Genomic DNA, 19,402 nt, shown 5'->3' with positions numbered 1-19,402 from the left:
CTAGCTTCCCTATAAGTCAATATCCAACCTTGTAACAAGACAAAGGGTGTAAACCAAACTAGAGTCTTCTCAAGGAGGAAAAGCTAGCCAAGTACAGACAGATGTTTTCGAGTCTTTGCCCCATGTCAATGTGCAGTAGCTTTCTAGCTGGCTGGGTGAGAGGCCTGTGATGTGGGTCAGGAGGGGTACAGTTTACCCTGTGGAGAGCACCAAGTGGGCTTTAGGAAACTTGCAGACCATGCACTGCGCTTCTGAGAAATTGTACTATGCCTCTGCGGTGCCACCTATTGGGAAGGTCAGATATTGACTTATAGGCAGCACCTTCCAATATCCCTCGGCTCTCAGCAGCACCCGCTAGCTCACCTTTGTTTGTGGCGGTCTACTGACCACCTCAAGGGCTCCACCGTTGGTCGTCTCTTGGTAAAGTCTTAGATTACGTGTCTTTATTTACGTTTAGGTAAGGGCCCATACACATGGACTTTGCACCATCCGTTGCACGTACAGACATCGTACCCGTTTCCTGGCCTAACCATCGATCTGCAGACCTGAACTCCAAACACCAGATGCATGTATGATGCTCGAAGTTTGGGTCCTGAGACCCCTGGTCAGGCCGGGGCACAGCTGCAATGCCATATGTGAATCAGATGATGCAAAAGTCAGTATGGACAGGCCTAACTCCGAGACCATCCAGCTGCTGTTTTCAGCTGTGCCCATAGCGAACACAAAGCGGTTTTGCCCCGTGTATAAGAGATTGGCACCTTCTGCATTCTGGTAATTTTTGGATATTCCCATGACCGGTTTTTCCTTTTCTCTTTCCAGCTTTTACGAGACGCTCGTTCAGATCGAGGTCACAAGAAAAACTGTTCGGTCAAAACAGCCAGCAGGTGAGGAACGGGGCAGATCGAGCGTCCTGGGGAAGCATTAGAGGAGTATTCTGTTACAGAACTAGTTTTCACCCTTCACTGGATGGAAATTAATAGATCGGTTGGGGCCCAAATATTGGTACCCTCGCGGATCCCAAAAACAAGGTCCCCCGTTGGCCTCCATTCCTGTTGCTTCTCCCAGTCATTGAATGGAGGGCAGGTAGCGCTTTCTACTAGCGAGATCTCACAGACCCAATGAAAATCAATGGAGCCGCCCTGCGAAAGCACAACTTACCGTACATTCAGTGATGTGAGAGAAGCAACCAGGAAGTTGAAGATCAGAGGAAATGGCAGCCCTGTTCTCGGGATCCGTGGGGGTCCCAGCAGCTGGACCCCAACCAATCAATCTCAGTGAAAATCCTTCAAACTCCCTTATGGCTTAATGTTTAGCTGCGGTATTAAAGGGGTTCCTCGCAGTCCGTGCCCATATGGGGTCGTCACATGACTGATTTGTAAACCTTTGGAGTAAACGATGTTTCTATTGATCTTGAGAACCATTGGGAATTGAAGCAAAGTTCATTAGACAATCGTATAACCTTCCATTACACAAATAACACTTAAAGGGGTTTACCGGTTGTAAACTATTGATGGCCTATCCTCCGGGAAGTCATCAATGATAGATTGGTGGGGGTCCGTTGCCCGAGACCTCCGCAGATCAGTAGTTCGTTACTGGTTTTCTGCTGCACTGAGCTGATTGCTGCAGGAAGCAGACAGCTCCATTCCCACTGGAGTGGCCAGGCTTGGTATTACAGGCCAAGTTCCCACTCACTTCAGTGCCTGCAATACTAATACTGAGGAGCACCAGCTGATGGTCAGAGGTCCCGGGCAACGGATGACCTATGCTGAGAAGAGGCCTTCAATAGTTTACAACCCCTTTAATAAAAGTGGGAATACCCCTTTAACCATCTCAATGCCGACTAGTTATTACGCTTCGTCCATAAGAGTAGAAAGGGTTAAGCCGAAGCCGCTTTGCTGACCTTTGCCAAGGGGAGCGCCGGATCGACCAGGTTGTCCTTCATAATCATATTAGAAAATACATTGAGGAAAATGTGACATTCATCAAGACGTCTTATCTGCGAGCGGCTGAGGCTCAGCGATTGAATCCCAGCCATTGAAAATCCATCGATTGCTGAAGAATCCTCGCCGTGCGGCGCCATCCCGCAGGCCGGCGGAAGAACTGCGTTATATCTTGTGGGTTTTCACACCAACAGAAGCAATAATCTACTAATCCAGCAGAGACCGAGATAATAGCAGATGCTTCCGTATCGCGGATGACCGGTTTAACCCCTTAATGATGCCGCGCCTTCGTTTTTTAAAACTTTTTTTGTTTTTACTCCCCATTTTCAAAAATTCCTAACTGTTCTGTTTCCATCGGCTCGCTGTTATCTGCCGGATGAGCTGCTATTGAAATTAAATAATAGAGTGAAAACATTTAAAAGTTTCTAAATGGAGTAAAATGGGAAAAAAAACCGCAATTGCGCCGTCTCGGAGCGCGGCCTTGTATTTACAGCGTAAACGCTGCAGCAAGAATGACTTTATTTTGTGGGTTTATTTTTTGCTGCACTAATTTTAAAAAGTAACATATTTTTGGGAATAGAATCCGTTCGTGCCGCCGTCCTCTGGCCGCGATGACATTTTTATTTTGCCGTCAGCAGTTTTGTATCGGCTTGTTTCTTGCGGGACGTCCTGCGGTTTCTATAGGTACCATTTTAAAGTACATGCAACCTTTTAATTACATTTTTCTAGGACTCGGGGGACTAAAAAAGCGCAATTCTGTCGTGTACTTTTATTTCTGAGGACATTGAACAGGATAATAATACATTGCTTCGGTAGATCAGATTTATGGATGCAGCGATATCAAATATGGTTATACGCTCTTCTGTTTTGATTTTTTTTTTTATTATAAATATTGGGGAAAGGGATTTTTTAAGGCTTTTATTGCCTTTATTTTTTTTCTAATACTTTTTAAATTTATTTAAATTTTATTTTTTTTGTAGTCCTCATAGATCGCTCATTGGGTATAATGCAGTACCATAGTATTGCGTTATATCGTGCCCTGACAGGCAGTCGGCCATGGGAGCCTTGGGGGCCTTTAGATAATCCCAGAATACCATAGCAACCAAACAGCACCTCAGGATCTCATCGTAAGTACGGCACGGGGGGCTGAGTCCTCCCCTGTACAGCGCCGGGGACTGAGCCCTCTTCGTACGGCGCCGGGGGCTGAGCCCTCTTCGTACGGCGCCGGGGGCTGAGCCCTCCTGGTACGGCGCCGGGGGCTGAGCCCTCCTGGTACGGCGCCGGGGGCTGAGCCCTCCTGGTACGGCGCCGGGGGCTGAGCCCTCCTGGTACGGCGCCGGGGGCTGAGCCCTCCTGGTACGGCGCCGGGGGCTGAGCCCTCCTGGTACGGCGCCGGGGGCTGAGCCCTCCTGGTACGGCGCCGGGGGCTGAGCCCTCCTGGTACGGCGCCGGGGGCTGAGCCCTCCTGGTACGGCGCCGGGGGCTGAGCCCTCCTGGTACGGCGCCGGGGGCTGAGCCCTCCTGGTACGGCGCCGGGGGCTGAGCCCTCCTGGTACGGCGCCGGGGGCTGAGCCCCCCTGGTACGGCGCCGGGGGCTGAGCCCCCCTGGTACGGCGCCGGGGGCTGAGCCCCCCTGGTACGGCGCCGGGGGCTGAGCCCCCCTGGTACGGCGCCAGGGGCTGAGCCCCCCTGGTACGGCGCCGGGGGCTGAGCCCCCCTGGTACGGCGCCGGGGGCTGAGCCCTCAACGTACGGCGCCGGGGGCTGAGCCCTCAACGTACGGCGCCGGGGGCTGAGCCCCCCTGGTACGGCGCCGGGGGCTGAGCCCCCCTGGTACGGCGCCGGGGGCTGAGCCCCCCTGGTACGGCGCCGGGGGCTGAGCCCCCCTGGTACGGCGCCGGGGGCTGAGCCCCCCTGGTACGGCGCCGGGGGCTGAGCCCCCCTGGTACGGCGCCGGGGGCTGAGCCCTCAACGTACGGCGCCGGGGGCTGAGCCCTCAACGTACGGCGCCGGGGGCTGAGCCCCCCTGGTACGGCGCCGGGGGCTGAGCCCCCCTGGTACGGCGCCGGGGGCTGAGCCCCCCTGGTACGGCGCCGGGGGCTGAGCCCCCCTGGTACGGCGCCGGGGGCTGAGCCCCCCTGGTACGGCGCCGGGGGCTGAGCCCTCAACGTACGGCGCCGGGGGCTGAGCCCTCAACGTACGGCGCCGGGGGCTGAGCCCCCCTGGTACGGCGCCGGGGGCTGAGCCCTCAACGTACGGCGCCGGGGGCTGAGCCCTCAACGTACGGCGCCGGGGGCTGAGCCCTCAACGTACGGCGCCGGGGGCTGAGCCCTCAACGTACGGCGCCGGGGGCTGAGCCCTCAACGTACGGCGCCGGGGGGCTGAGCCCTCAACGTACGGCGCCGGGGGGCTGAGCCCTCCACGTACGGCGCCGGGGGGCTGAGCCCTCCACGTACGGCGCCGGGGGCTGAGGCCTCCACGTACGGCGCCGGGGGCTGAGGCCTCCTCGTACGGCGCCGGGGGCTGAGGCCTCCTCGTACGGCGCCGGGGGCTGAGGCCTCCTCGTACGGCGCCGGGGGCTGAGGCCTCCTCGTACGGCGCCGGGGGCTGAGGCCTCCTCGTACGGCGCCGCGGGCTGAGGCCTCCTCGTACGGCGCCGCGGGCTGAGGCCTCCTCGTACGGCGCCGCGGGCTGAGGCCTCCTCGTACGGCGCCGCGGGCTGAGCCCTCCTCGTACGGCGTCGGGGGCTGGCTATGTCGTGGTGAGTTCTGAGAGCATTATCCGGGGTGGATTCTGCCTCTGAATCGTCTTCAAGAAGTGACGTCCCTGTTTTGTTTCTGCGCACACATTTGAAATCTGCATGCAGGTAAAATGCGTGCCATGTAGATGGGATACGGACGCTGAATCGGTGCGGGTTCTGCGGCAAACTCTCCGGAAAAATCTGCCGCTTGTACCTCATCATTCAGACAGGACACCTGCTGGTGGAAAGCGAGCCGCACCCTGAAGAGAGCGCTTTGCGTCCTTCCAGCGCGGTCTTCTCGGTGACTTTTCGGCGCTCGCGATTTGCTCTTGCCGCAGTTCTCATTCCTACAGAGATGATTTCACTTTCCCTCCTGTCATCTGCTGTTTGGGAAGGAGTCCTAATTTGCTCTCCGCACACAACTATTTGTCACCGCTTCCACTTTGCCAAAAATAAATTAAACCATTAATTACGACATTTTTGAGCAGCTGTTAATATATTGGGACATTAGATTGTTGGTTAAATGGATGTACTATTAGGGATACGGAGAGTCCGTCGGCCAATTAAGGGAGCGCCGCGTTCTGCTTCACGTTTATCTTTATTGTTGTTAATCCTCTTGTATTTGGGCGGCGAAGCGTTTCTGCAACCTGTAATTGTAGAATACGCCGCTCCTGGAAACTAAAGTCTATGGACACCTTTGGAGGGCGCAGCACTTTCTCTGGGATTTCCGGGACATTAAAAAAAAGTTCACAAAAATTGTGTGCTCCCAGCTCCCGGCGTCGACCCGTCCAGCACTGCAGCCGCAATACCCTCCGCACAGAACCCAGCAGAAGCAGCGGACAGTCATATGCTGTACATTGTGTGGCCGTAGAAGAATCACCGCTGAGGCCTGTGAGTGGCTGAGTGTGGCATACAGGATGAATGGCATGTAGCGGGAACCGCTTCCTCTAGTATCCACGTGATACTCACCGCTTCCTCTAGCTTCCATGTGGTGAGCATCACTTCCTCTAGGTTCCATGTGGTGCCCACCGCTTCCTCTGGGTTCCATGTGGCACCCACCACTTCCTCTAGGTTCCATGTGGCGGGCATTGCTTCCTCTGGGTTTCTTGTGGCACTCACCGCTTCCTCTAGTTTCCATCTGACGTCCGCCGCTTCCTCTAAGTTCCATGTGGTGCCCACCGCTTCCTCTAGGTTCCATGTGGCAGGCATTGCTTACTCTAGGTTTCATGTGGCGCCCACCGCTTCCTCTAGGTTCCATGTGGCGCCCACCGCTTCCTCTAGGTTCCATGTGGTGCTCACTGCTTTCTTTAGGTTCATGTGGCGCCCACCGCTTCTTCTAAGTTCTATGTGGTGCCCACCGCTTTCTCTAGATTCCATGTGGTGCCCACCACTTTCTTTAGGTTCCATGTGGTGCCCACCGCTTCCTCTAGATTCCATGTGGTGCCCACCGCTTCCTCTAGATTCCATGTGGTGCCCACCGCTTCCTCTAGATTCCATGTGGTGCCCACCGCTTTCTTTAGGTTCCATGTGGTGCCCACCGCTTTCTTTAGGTTCCTTGTGGCACCCACCACTTTCTCTAGGTTCCATGTAGCGGGCACCGCTTACTCTAGATTCCATGTAGCGGGCACCGCTTCCTCTAGGTTCCATGTGGCGCCCACCGCTTTCTTTAGGTTCCTTGTGGCGCCCACCGCTTCCTCTAGCTTCCATGTAGCGGGCGCTGAGGCTGCAGTGATGGACGGGGAGACGCCGTATTCAATTCTTATTACTCTTGAGTTCGATTAACTTTTTCTTTTAAGCCCCAGAAAACCCCTTTAAAGGTGTTTTCTGCCCTTTTTTGGGAATCCAGAGGATAAGCCATCAGTAGTTAATGGACGGGGGTCTGCCGCTTGGGATCTCCATCCGTCAATTGATCATCCAGTCCGCTATCTGATGCAGCAGGCTGGACGTCCTCAGCGGACGGTGGGGGGGAATGGGAGCACAGCTTCACTACCATTATAATCAGTGGGAGCGCCGCTCTGCTCTTCACTTCCTGCCCGGGAAAGCATGTCAGTAACCGAGCAGGAAGTGGAAGAGCAGCGCAGTGCTCCCAATGACAGCCGGGCGATCAGCCAATGGACAGGGTTCCCGAGTGGTGGGTCCCCGTCGATCGACTACGGATGACACCTATTCAGAGGATAAGGCCCCTTTAATTCTCTCCCACTCCTCTAGTTTACAATAGGCTTACAGGGGGTCTCACATCCTGATCAGCAGCATGAGCGAAGTCCTGGTCTTTATAGGTAGTCAGCTGACAGACTTCCTTCCATTCGCCCTCTTATAAATGTGTTGCTGGTGGATTTGCAGGGCGGCGGCGATGAGTTTGCAGAAGTTGCAATCCCAAAAACTTGAAAGGTAAATGTCCCGGCCCGGTTGTCCGGTAGTTGGGCTTCTCATCCACGGAGCGCCTCCTATCCTTCGCCGTGACCTGCATGCGGTCGGGTGTTGGCCTGATGTTTCAATTCAAAATTTGGATTTGATCAATCCCAACTCGCGCTCAATTATATTCCAGTAAATTTACATAATTCAGCAGATGTTGATATTTTAATGTTTCTGGCATTGGGATCTTGGACAGCTGTCGGCGAGCTCTGGGAAAAAGCAAACATTTAGAGTTAAATGCTGAACATATGTTTAAATAACTAATTAGAGGGGAGAAGAAAACAATGCATTATCCTTTGTAAGGACGGCGCGCCGGCGGTGCCAAGAGAGCGCCATGTTGTGGTGAACATTAGCAGTCCGTGAGTCTCCAGAGATGGAGCAGGAGGCGCCGAGCGATGCACAGAGAAGGCTTCGGTGAGGGGAAGGCACCCTTACAGGAGGAACACCTAGAGATGTAGCAGAGCTCAATCTGTCATCTAGGACTTCATACATTTAGGTGCTGCAGTCTATTGAGAACTTGCATGGATTGCAGTGCGTCGGGCCTCTGCATGGATGTGCATATATATATTTATATTTATTACGTGTGTATAATACGAGTGTTCGTCCAAACTGAGATATTTAATGTACGTGCAGCTCCTTGATGTGTTGTACTAGGGCTCTGGTGATGTTAATGACACACATTCTAAAGTAATTCCAGTCATGTGTTAGGGCAGGCCTTCCAAGCATCCAAGGGTTCCCCGGTGGTCTAGAGCAGTGGAGGGATATGCAGATGCTAGTGTCCCCGGTGGTCTAGAGCAGTGGAAGGATGTGCCAATGTCTCTGGTGGTCTAGAGCAGTGGAGGGATGTGCTGATGCCAGTGACCCAGGTGGTCTACAGCAGTGGAGGGATGTGCGGATGCCAATGTCTCTGGTGGTCTAGAGCAGTGGGGGGGATGTGCTGATGCCAGTGTCCTCGGTCCAGAGCAGTGGAGAGATGTGCTGATCGTGTCCCTGGTGGTGTAGAGCAGTGGAGGGATGTGCTTATGCCAGTGTCCTTCGTGGTGTAGAGCAGTAAAGGGATGTGCGCATGCCAATATCTCTGGTGGTCTAGAGCAGAGGGGGGATGTGATGATGCCAATGTCCTTGGTTGTCTAGAGCAGTAGAGGGATGTGCTGATGCCAGTGTCCCCGGTGGACTAGAGCAGTGTAGGGATGTGCAAATGCCAATGTCTCTGGTGGTCTAGAGCAGTGGAGGGATGTGCGGATGCCAATGTCTCTAGTAGTCTAGAGCAGTGGAGGGATGTGCAGATGCCAATGTCTCTGGTAGTCTAGAGCAGTGGAGTTATGTGCTGATTCCAGTTTCCTTGGTGGACTAGAGCAGTGTAGGGATGTGCAAATGCCAATGTCTCTGGTGGTCTAGAGCAGTGGAGGGATGTGCGGATGCCAATGTCTCTAGTAGTCTAGAGCAGTGGAGAGATGTGCTGATACCAATATCTCTGGTGGTCCAGAGCAGTGGAGGGATGTGCTGGTGCTAGTGTCCTTGGTGGTGTAGAGCAGTAAAGGGATGTGCGCATGCCAATATCTCCGGTGGTCTAGAGCAGAGGGGGGATGTGATGATGCCAATGTCCTTGGTTGTCTAGAGCAGTAGAGGGATGTGCTGATGCCAGTGTCCCCGGTGGACTAGAGCAGTGTAGGGATGTGCAAATGCCAATGTCTCTGGTGGTCTAGAGCAGTGGAGGGATGTGCGGATGCCAATGTCTCTAGTAGTCTAGAGCAGTGGAGGGATGTGCAGATGCCAATGTCTCTGGTAGTCTAGAGCAGTGGAGTTATGTGCTGATTCCAGTGTCCTTGGTGGTCTAGAGCAGTGGAGGGATATGCTGATGCCAGTGTCCCCGGTGGTCTAGAGCGCTGGAGGGATGTGCAGATCTAAATGTCTCTAGTGGTCTAGAGCAGTGGGGGATGTGCTGATGCTAGTGTCCTTGGTCTAGAGCAGTGGAGGAATGTGCTGATGCCAGTGTCCTTGGTGGTCTAGAGCAGTGGAGGAATGTGCTGATGCCAGTGTCCTTGGTGGTCTAGAGCAGTGGAGGAATGTGCTGATGCCAGTGTCCTCAGTCCAGAGCAGTGGAGGGATGTGAGGATGCCAGTGTCCTCGGTCCAGAGCAGTGGAGGGATGTGAGGATGCCAGTGTCCCCGGTGGTCTAGAGCAATGGAGGGATGTGCTTATGCCAATGTCTCTGGTGGTCTAGAGCAGTGGAGGGATGTGCTAATGCCAGTGTCCTTGGTTGTGTAGAGCAGTGGAGGGATGTGCTGATGCCAGTGTCCTCAATCCAGAGCAGTGGAGGGATGTGAGGATGCCAGTGTCCCCGGTGGTCTAGAGCAGTGGAGGGATGTGCGGATGCCAATGTCTCTGGTGGTCTAGAGCAGTGGAGGGATGTGCGGATGCCAATGTCTCTGGTGGTCTAGAGCAGTGGAGTGATGTGCTGATGCCAGTGTCCTTAGTGGTCTAGGCAGTGGAGGGTTGTGCTGATGCCGGTGTCCCTGGTGGTCTAGAGCAGTGGAGGGATGTGCGGATGCCAATGTCTCTAGTGGTCTAGAGCAGTGGAGGGATGTGCGGATGCCAATGTCTCTGGTGGTCTAGAGCAGTGGAGTGATGTGCTGATGCCAGTGTCCATAGTGGTCTAGGCAGTGGAGGGTTGTGCTGATACCAGTGTCCCTGGTGGTCTAGAGCAGTGGAGGGATGTGCGGATGCCAATGTCTCTGGTGGTCTAGAGCAGTGGAGGGATGTGCTGATGCTAGTGTCCTTAGTCTACAGCAGTGGAGTAATGTGCTGATGCCAGTGTCCTTGGTGGTCTAGAGCAGTGGAGGAATGTGCTGATGCCAGCATTCTCGGTCCAGAGCACTGGAGGGATGTGAGGATGTCCGTGTCCCCGGGGGTCTAGAGCAATGAAGGGATGTGCTTATGCCAATGTCTCTGGTGGTCCAGAGCAGTGGAGGGATGTGCTGATGCCAGTGTCCTTGGTTGTCTAGAGAAGTGGAGGGATGTGCTGATGCTAGTGTCCTTGGTCTAGAGCAGTGGAGGGATGTGAGGATGCCAGTGTCCCCGGTGGTCTAGAGCAGTGGAGGGATGTGCGAATGCCAATGTCTCTGGTGGTATAGAGCAGTGGAGGGATGTGCTGATGCCAGGGTCCCTGGTGGTCTAGAGCAGCGGAGGGATGTGCTGATGCCAGTGTCCTTGGTCCAGAGCAATGGAGGGATGTGCTGATCCCAGTGTCCCCGGTGGTCTAGAGCAATGAAGGGATGTGCTTATTCCAATGTCTCTGGTGGTCCAGAGCAGTGGAGGGATGTGCTGATGCCAGTGTCCTTGGTCCAGAGCAATGGAGGGATGTGCTGATCTCAGTGTCCCTGGTGGTCTAGAGCAGTGGAGGGATGTGCTGATCCCAGCGTCCTCGGTGGTCTAGAGCAGTGGAGGGATGTGCTGATCCCAGTGTCCCCGGTGGTCTAGAGCAGTGGAGGGATGTGCTGATCCCAGTATCCCCGGTGGTGTAGAGCAGTGGAGGGATGTGCTGATCCCAGTGTCCCCGGTGGTCTAGAGCAGTGGAGGGATGTGCGGATCCCAGTGTCCCCGGTGGTCTAGAGCAGTGGCGGGATGTGCTGATCCCAGTGTCCCACGTGGTCTAGAGCAGTGGAGGGATATGCTGATGCCAGTGTCCCTGGTGGTCTAGAGTAGTGATTGGGTTAATATCTGGAGTCCACATAAATGCTCACTGAGCAGGGACTGGAGGGGAGCTGTACAGCTGTGATGGAACTACATGGAGTGTTCTGTGCACGGTGGTCTTATCCCTCCAGGCTTCTTTGACATCGACTTATAAGATGCTCGCACATTAGCAAGATTTACTAAAATGTATCTTCTAGTCAAAAGAAAAACATATTTAATGTATTTTATTTTAGCAGCTTTAAAATCTACATTTTTTGTACAAATGAGCTCCATTTCCTCTGTTTACTTGTGAATCCCATAATGAGCGGTCTGCGGTGTTTGTGTGGCCTACAGCAGCGATGTCCTCCCACAATCACTTGGAGGTACATGATATTTAGATTTCTCCAGTAAGCCATATTTATCATGCAGGTATTATAGAATACGGCTCTTCCATGTACCGTATGGATATACATCGCTCTTCCATGTACTGTATGGATATATGTCGCTCTTCCATGTACTGTATGGATATATGTCGCTCTTCCATGTACTGTATGGATATAGATATGTCGCTCTTCCATGTACTGTATGGATATAGATATGTCGCTCTTCCATGTACTGTATGGATATAGATATGTCGCTCTTCCATGTACTGTATGGATATATGTCGCTCTTCCATGTACTGTATGGATATAGATATGTCGCTCTTCCATGTACTGTATGGATATATGTCGCTCTTCCATGTACTGTATGGATATAGATATGTCGCTCTTCCATGTACTGTATGGATATAGATATGTCGCTCTTCCATGTACTGTATGGATATATGTCGCTCTTCCATGTACTGTATGGATATAGATATGTGGCTCTTCCCGCCTGTACTGTATGGATATATGTCGCTCTTCCATGTACCGTACGGATATAGATATGTGGCTCTTCCATGTACTGTATGGATATAGATATGTGGCTTTTCCATGTACTGTATGGATATATGCGGCTCTTCCATGTACCGTACGGATATAGATATGTGGCTCTTCCATGTACTGTATGGATATATGTCGCTCTTCCATGTACTGTATGGATATATGTCGCTCCTCCATGTACTGTATGGATATAGATATGTGGCTCTTCCCGCCTGTACTGTATGGATATATGTCGCTCTTCCATGTACCGTACGGATATAGATATGTGGCTCTTCCATGTACTGTATGGATATAGATATGTCGCTCTTCCCGCCTGTACTGTATGGATATATGTCGCTCTTCCATGTACTGTATGGATATAGATATGTCACTCTTCCATGTACTGTATGGATATATGCGGCTCTTCCATGTACCGTACGGATATAGATATGTCGCTCTTCCATGTACCGTACGGATATAGATATGTCGCTCTTCCATGTACTGTATGGATATAGATATGTCGCTCTTCCATGTACTGTATGGATATAGATATGTCGCTCTTCCATGTACTGTATGGATATATGTCGCTCTTCCATGTACTACACGGATATAGATATGTCGCTCTTCCATGTACTATACGGATATAGATATGTCGCTCTTCCATGTACTGTATGGATATAGATATGTCGCTCTTCCATGTACTGTATGGATATATGCGGCTCTTCCATGTACCGTACGGATATAGATATGTGGCTCTTCCATGTACTGTATGGATATAGATATGTCGCTCTTCCCGCCTGTACTGTATGGATATACATCGCTCTTCCATGTACTGTATGGATATATGTCGCTCTTCCATGTACCGTATGGATATAGATATGTCGCTCTTCCATGTACTGTATGGATATATGTCGCTCTTCCATGTACTATACGGATATAGATATGTGGCTCTTCCATGTACTGTATGGATATAGATATGTGGCTCTTCCCGCCTGTACTGTATGGATATATGTCGCTCTTCCATGTACCGTACGGATATAGATATGTGGCTCTTCCATGTACTGTATGGATATAGATATGTGGCTTTTCTATGTACTGTATGGATATATGCGGCTCTTCCATGTACCGTACGGATATAGATATGTGGCTCTTCCATGTACTGTATGGATATAGATATGTCGCTCTTCCATGTACCGTATGGATATAGATATGTCGCTCTTCCATGTACTGTATGGATATAGATATGTCGCTCTTCCATGTACTGTATGGATATAGATATGTCGCTCTTCCATGTACTGTATGGATATATGTCGCTCTTCCATGTACTACACGGATATAGATATGTCGCTCTTCCATGTACTATACGGATATAGATATGTCGCTCTTCCATGTACCGTATGGATATAGATATGTCGCTCTTCCATGTACTGTATGGATATAGATATGTCGCTCTTCCATGTACTGTATGGATATAGATATGTCGCTCTTCCATGTACCGTATGGATATATGTCGCTCTTCCATGTACTATACGGATATAGATATGTCGCTCTTCCATGTACCTATGGATATAGATATGTCGCTCTTCCATGTACTGTATGGATATATGTTGCTCTTCTATGTACCGTATGGATATACATCACTCCCCCCGTCTGTACTATATGGATATGTCGCTCTTCCATGTACTGTATGGATATAGATATGTGGCTCTTCCATGTACTGTATGGATATAGATATGTGGCTCTTCCATGTACCATATGGATATAGATCACTCCCCCCCATCTGTACTATATGGATATATGTCGCTCTTCTATGTACTGTATGGATATACATCACTCCCCCCGTCTGTACTGTATGGATATATGCCCCTCTTCCATGTACCGTACGGATATAGATATGTCGCTCTTCCTGTCTGTACTGTATGGATATATGTCGCTCTTCCATGTACCATATGGATATACATCACTCCCCCCCATCTGTACTATATGGATATATGTTGCTCTTCCATGTAATGTATGGATATATGCCCCTCTTCCATGTACTGTATGGATATAGATATGTCGCTCTTCCCGTCTGTACTGTATGGATATATGTCGCTCTTCCATGTACTGTATGGATATAGATATGTCGCTCTTCCATGTACCGTACGGACATAGATATGTGTCTCTTTGCGCCCATCCTGGCGTCAGTAATTAGCGGGCAGCTTCTTGGCTCCGGCGTGGCACATCACATCACACTGGCTCCAGTAACCCTTCTACCTCCCGCTGCCAGTCCGCTGCTGCTATTTTGACACTTGCAGGCCTGCTCCACTGTTGCGCAGCTGATCCCCTGTCCGTGCTTATATTTTTCTTATTGACAATGAGCGTTCTTGCCAAACGCCAGGGACCATAGTCACATCTGTTTGTTTCCCGAGCTTGTCTGGGTCTGCTAGGAAACACGTCTTGTACAGAGGGCAGCTTTAACTAGGCTTAATCCTCTCACAATCCTCTCCATCCAAATGAGTAAAGTGGGGCGACAGATTCCTCTTGTCTCTCTGCGGAAGAAAATCATTCCATTTGACACTGTTTACTCGCGTCCGCGTCACCATCTCGTCTTCAGCCAAGTTTCCAGGCAAGGTGGCTGTCCAGAGTCCGAAGATGTTACTGTATTATTGGCCGCCTTGGCCCTTACCGGCGCTGATACGGGCGAAGCTCTCGTGCCGCAGGAGCAACCGGGCAGATCAAAAGCTAATGGATTAAAACGCTTCCTATCCCCCATAGAGCGGAATCTTCATTATGTGGACACAAGAACGTGGTCACCCTGCTAATTAGGGGCCCTTTCAGCTGCACCTATTACTAAGACCCTCCAAAATCTTAAAAGCAGCCAGGCACCAGCTGAGGGGGGCTACTATAGCATGTCTTTTACACTGACGTGCCAAAAGTCCTGGGATAGCGGAATGTAATGGATTATGAAGGGCGTTACCCCAGGGGTATAAGGTATGAGGTTGAATACCGGCCAGCGTGCTCGTGGCATTATTGGAACGTGGCCTGATAGTGGGTGCCAGACGAGTGGGACTTTCCATTTCCAATGCTGTGCAGGCATTTAACATTCAATCCGCAGTGTCAAGTGTGTACTGGGTATACGTCATAGAAGCCATCACCATCCCCAGCGCAGTGGTCGCCCATGGGTGTTTAATGATTGCGACCAGCAGCGTCTGACCAGAGATGTCCGTGCAAACACACATCCACTTTCAATACCAGATGTGCCACACATAACCCGCAGAATACCCACCGGAGCGCCTCTGTTAACACCACAACACCGGACACAGCGCCTCACCGCGGCTCGGGAGGTTACTAAAGGACTGGCGACACGGCGTGGTCCAGTGAGTCACAGGACCAATTATTTGGGGCTGAGGGTAGGCTTTGTGTATTGTGCAGACCCCATGAAGCCATGGACCTCAGTTGTCAGCAAGGTACGATGCAGGCTGGTGGCCCCATAATTGTGTTGGGTGCGTTCTCATGGTATGGGTTGGGTCCAGTGGTCCACCTACACACGTCATTGACCGCTGCCCACTACAGTTCACTGCTTGGTGACCATTTGCAGCTCCTCGTGGACTTCATGTTCCCACGCAATGATGATACTTTTCCAGCAGGATAATGCAGGGTGCCATTGGGCTCAAGTTGTCCAGAATTAGTTCAAAGAGTATTTATGAGAGTTCCTACGAACGGTGCGGCCTGCAGGTTCACATGACATGAGCCCAATCAAGCATTTTTGGGATGTGGTGGAGAGTTCCATTCACACCCAAGATCCGGCACCTACAAATACCACGGAGCTGTGGGTGGCTATCTAGATGGCTCAACATCCCTCCAGGCATCTTCCATCCACCTATGAATTGGTTATCACGTGAAGTTACTACATTACCCCAGGTTAGAAGAAGTACTACACAATACTAGTTCCTGTCTTCCTTTCCCATGACTTTTGGCATGCCATTGTATGTAGTTGGGATTTAGCTTGCTATAGATCCCCGTACAAAAACCAAAAAGATACCTTGGCGACCTTTTACCCGGCCTGATGATCGTGCAAGTACATGTGTAGAGATGTTCTTTTGCCTAATCATTGGCCAGGTGAACGTGCATCCGATTAGTAAACACTTATTTGTTGACTGGTGGCATCTTTTGTGCAGCCAACAAATCCATCGTAGTTTGCATTACACCCCCGTATGTGAACAGGAGATGTGCTCTAGCCCAGTGTTCCCCAACTCCCGTCCTCAGGGACCCCAACAGGTCATGTTTTCAGGATTTCCTCAGTGTTGCACAGGTGATGTAATTATTGTCGGTGTCTCAGACATTGCCACAGGTGTTCTTACCATAGGATATCCTGAAAACATGACCTGTTGGTGGTCCCTGAGGACTGGAGTTGGGGACCCCTGCTCTAGCCAATGAAGAGACTATGGGGGACGATCGGTTGTATGTACGATTGTTCATCCTCCATACATTCTAAATCAGTCTGTGTGCAGGCTGTGGACACTGGCATCAACCTCTCCAAAAGACAGTAGCATGGCCCTCTCCACTACACTATAGACCGCTAGGGACACTGGCATTAGCCCCTCCATTACTCTAGACCACTAGGCACGCTGGCATTAGCTCCTTTACTACTCTAGACCACTAGGCACGCTGGCATTAGCTCCTTCACTACTCCAGACCACTAGGCACACTGGCATTAGCCCCCTCCACTACTCTAGACCACTAGGGATACTGGCATTTGCCCCTCCACTACTCTAGACCACTAGGGACAATGTTATTAACCCCTCTATAACTCTGAACCACGAGGTACACTGGCATTAGCCCCTCCACTGCTCTATACCACCAGACATATGGCAGTGCCGCTATTGGAACTCAATTCCCATTTGCTTGAACTGAACTAAGCTGCAGTACAGATGAGCATCTATCTAGATAACCATTGAACAGGACAAAGACCTCACTGGCGCCCCAATGCACTTTTGTTCTGCTGATCCCTCGCTGTTCATGGTTTTGGAAAGAGATGTCAGCAATTACAAATGGATGTGATGGGGCTTGTTGGAGTTTGAGAAGCTGCTTCTGCCAATAGTATCACTTTTGGAAGCTCTTCCTTCAGCTGCAGGATATTTCATATACACTGACATCCCCTTTATTAGAGCCCCGTCCCTCTCATGATTGGCGCCCTGGGTGGTAATTCTTCCCGTCACCCCGGAGCATAAAATCATGTGACAAGTTTTCCGTGGATCAGTTTCAGCATAAATCCACATAAGATGGGGGATCTGTTACTGTATATTACCCTTGATACGCCAGCCCGGGGGCCCTAGATCTCACCCACAACCCCTGTCCCTGCCTACTTGCCTCCACTCCTGACTAACCGCAGGCGGGCAACTGGGCGGCGGTCCCTACTCTCACTAGGGACCGAAAAAGGGACACTGGCGTACCTGGAAAGAAGGGGTAGAATACCGACAGAAAAGGCAGATGTAAATAACCAACACGAAAATACTAAGCCGAACAGAGGCAGATGGAAAAACTTGGTGGATAAGAGCAAAGTATAGCGGACAAGATGACAGAGGCAGGAGACCAACAGAGGCAGACTAGCTAGCACACTGAGGGAAACCAATAACTGGCAGTGATTGCAAGTCTCTGTCTGACCTTTAAACAAAAACCTCCGCCCAGGGGCGGAGAGAGGGAGAAGCCAACTCCCAACAGAACATAATAAAAGGGAGCTTGTGCACGGCAGCTGCACTCACAGGTGCGCACACCACCAGCACCACGCCGGCCAGACACCCGCGCCCCCGGCAGCCGGACCACAAGTCGGTGGAACGCGCCCCGACCGCGGGACCCCGCATCCCGCCGCCCCGGGAGGACCAGCAACTCATCACTGAAAGGGGTCAAGGGTCATTTTATTAGATGGGTGTCTCTAATAAAGTGGCCATTCAATGTATTATCCTGCAACGTACAGGCTGCAGTGTAGTGTCTGCAATATACTTTACATTACAGGTTTCCCAGCATGCAGTATGTGATGTAATTCACTGCTTATGTCCCTGTTTTGATATGTTTTACAATAGGAGTAGTGCAGATAATAAGCAGACAGTAGGACCTCTGATGGACGCCGGGACCCCGCTGACTATTGTCTGCCGCCGTTATATTCCCGGACATCACAGTTCAGGTTGCCGTTGGGTAATGACACACAGGTTGCATCCAGTTTGCCTACTTTGCTGTCTCTGCTGGAGGCTGAAGCGGCGCTGCTTCCTCCTGTGCACCCGGGCAGCAGCATCAGCCGCCGCAGACAGGAGTAGACGAAGCGCTTTGACCTCAGATTACCTATAATCACAGTGTCTGCAGAAACAAACTTGCAGTTTTTGATAGCAATTAAATGGGGCAAGCCGTTCCTCGGTGGCCTCCTGAAACAATGAATCTGTGTCGGGGATCAATGGCTGCTATGTTATGGCTGGGGAGAGGGGTGGGGGTTGGTACATGTCAGGACGGGGTTAAAGGGTTTGGCCAGGCTAGGAGTCATGTTTTATATATGCTGTTAGGCAATTTAGAGTTATAGGGGTTTTTCTGGGAGTTTGATATTGATGACCTACACTCAGAATAGGTCATCAATATCTGATCATTGGGTGTCATCCACTTGGGACTCAGAATAGGTCTTCAATATCTGATTGGTAAGGGTTCTCCACTCGGGACTCAAACTAGGTCTTCAATATCTAAACGGTGGGGGTCCTTCATTCGGGACTCAAAATAGTCTTCAATATCTGATCGGTGGGATCCTCCACTTGGGACTCAGAATAGGTCTTCAATATCTGATTGGTAGGGGGCCTCCAGCCAATCAGTTGTTTAAAGAGTCTGCTCCGCATGAGTGAGTACCACGGCCTCCTCGCTGCATCCCAGCCAAAGCATTGTATATTTCATTATAGCGATGCTTGTATAGCCGCTCAATTTCATTCTCTTGAATGTGACGGAGCTGCACTCAGGCCACATGAATGTGATGTTAGTAGCCTCAGAAGTGGCTGCAGAGCTCACTTGAGCGCCATGTCCTCTTTGAAGAGCTGATCGGCTGGAGTTTTGAGCAAAAAATCTCCACCGGTCTAATATTGATGATCTATCCTAAGGATAGGTCATCAGTAGCTTAGTCTTGGAAAAACCCTTTGATAGGAGGTCCTCTCTTCAGGATCCTCATGCCTTGGCCAGAGTCAAGAGCTCTTATAAGGAGCATTAGTTGGTCTGGAAGACTCGGCATGTGTAATACTTCATTTGTCCTGTGGAGGCACTGCACAGATCACAGCTATCTCTGAGGTACCAGCAGAAGAACACTTTGTGATTATCTCACTGTCCAGGGACTCTTCTAACAAGTAGCCACTGTCCGAGTATTACATCTCTATGGAATAACATCGCTGCCTTCGTTCCACCATAACTCTCTTTGATTGTATACAGTATAAGCTGCGCAGGAAAACACAAAGAAGAGAAACCCGCCTGCGCTCACCTTGGCTCTTGATCAAAGTGTGGTGCCATGCGGAGACAAATGAGTCATCTGTTTATGGAGGCCCGGCGGCCTCTCAGACATACAGTACATTGATTTTAGATTAAAAAGTAACTGCGATGTTCTACATGAGGGGTGACAGGAGTAACGGAGTGGTCCTCACTTAATGTTATTACAAACAGCTCCATCGCCGGGCCTCCAGGAGTCTTGTGTTTCACGAGGGGTCTGAGTGCTATAATCTAACTGATCAATAATCTAGATAT

At 51.1% G+C, this 19,402-nt stretch overlaps 1 protein-coding gene across 1 annotated transcript in view; it reads left to right on the top strand.

Moving 5' to 3' along the window:
* GPATCH2 (G-patch domain containing 2) overlaps window positions 1–19,402 on the top strand; it is a 173,833-nt gene that overhangs the window by 100,834 nt on the left and 53,597 nt on the right. The window contains exon 8 of the mRNA XM_066595076.1: window positions 820–884. Within this exon, the coding sequence (XP_066451173.1) occupies window positions 820–884 (65 nt within the window). The remainder of the gene's footprint in view (window positions 1–819; window positions 885–19,402) is intronic.

Source organism: Eleutherodactylus coqui, chromosome 3 (genome assembly GCF_035609145.1).
Source record: "Eleutherodactylus coqui strain aEleCoq1 chromosome 3, aEleCoq1.hap1, whole genome shotgun sequence".
NCBI classification, from domain to species: Eukaryota; Metazoa; Chordata; class Amphibia; order Anura; family Eleutherodactylidae; genus Eleutherodactylus; species Eleutherodactylus coqui.
Note: the sequence above shows the minus strand (reverse complement) of the source record. Positions and strands in the feature narration are given on the sequence as shown.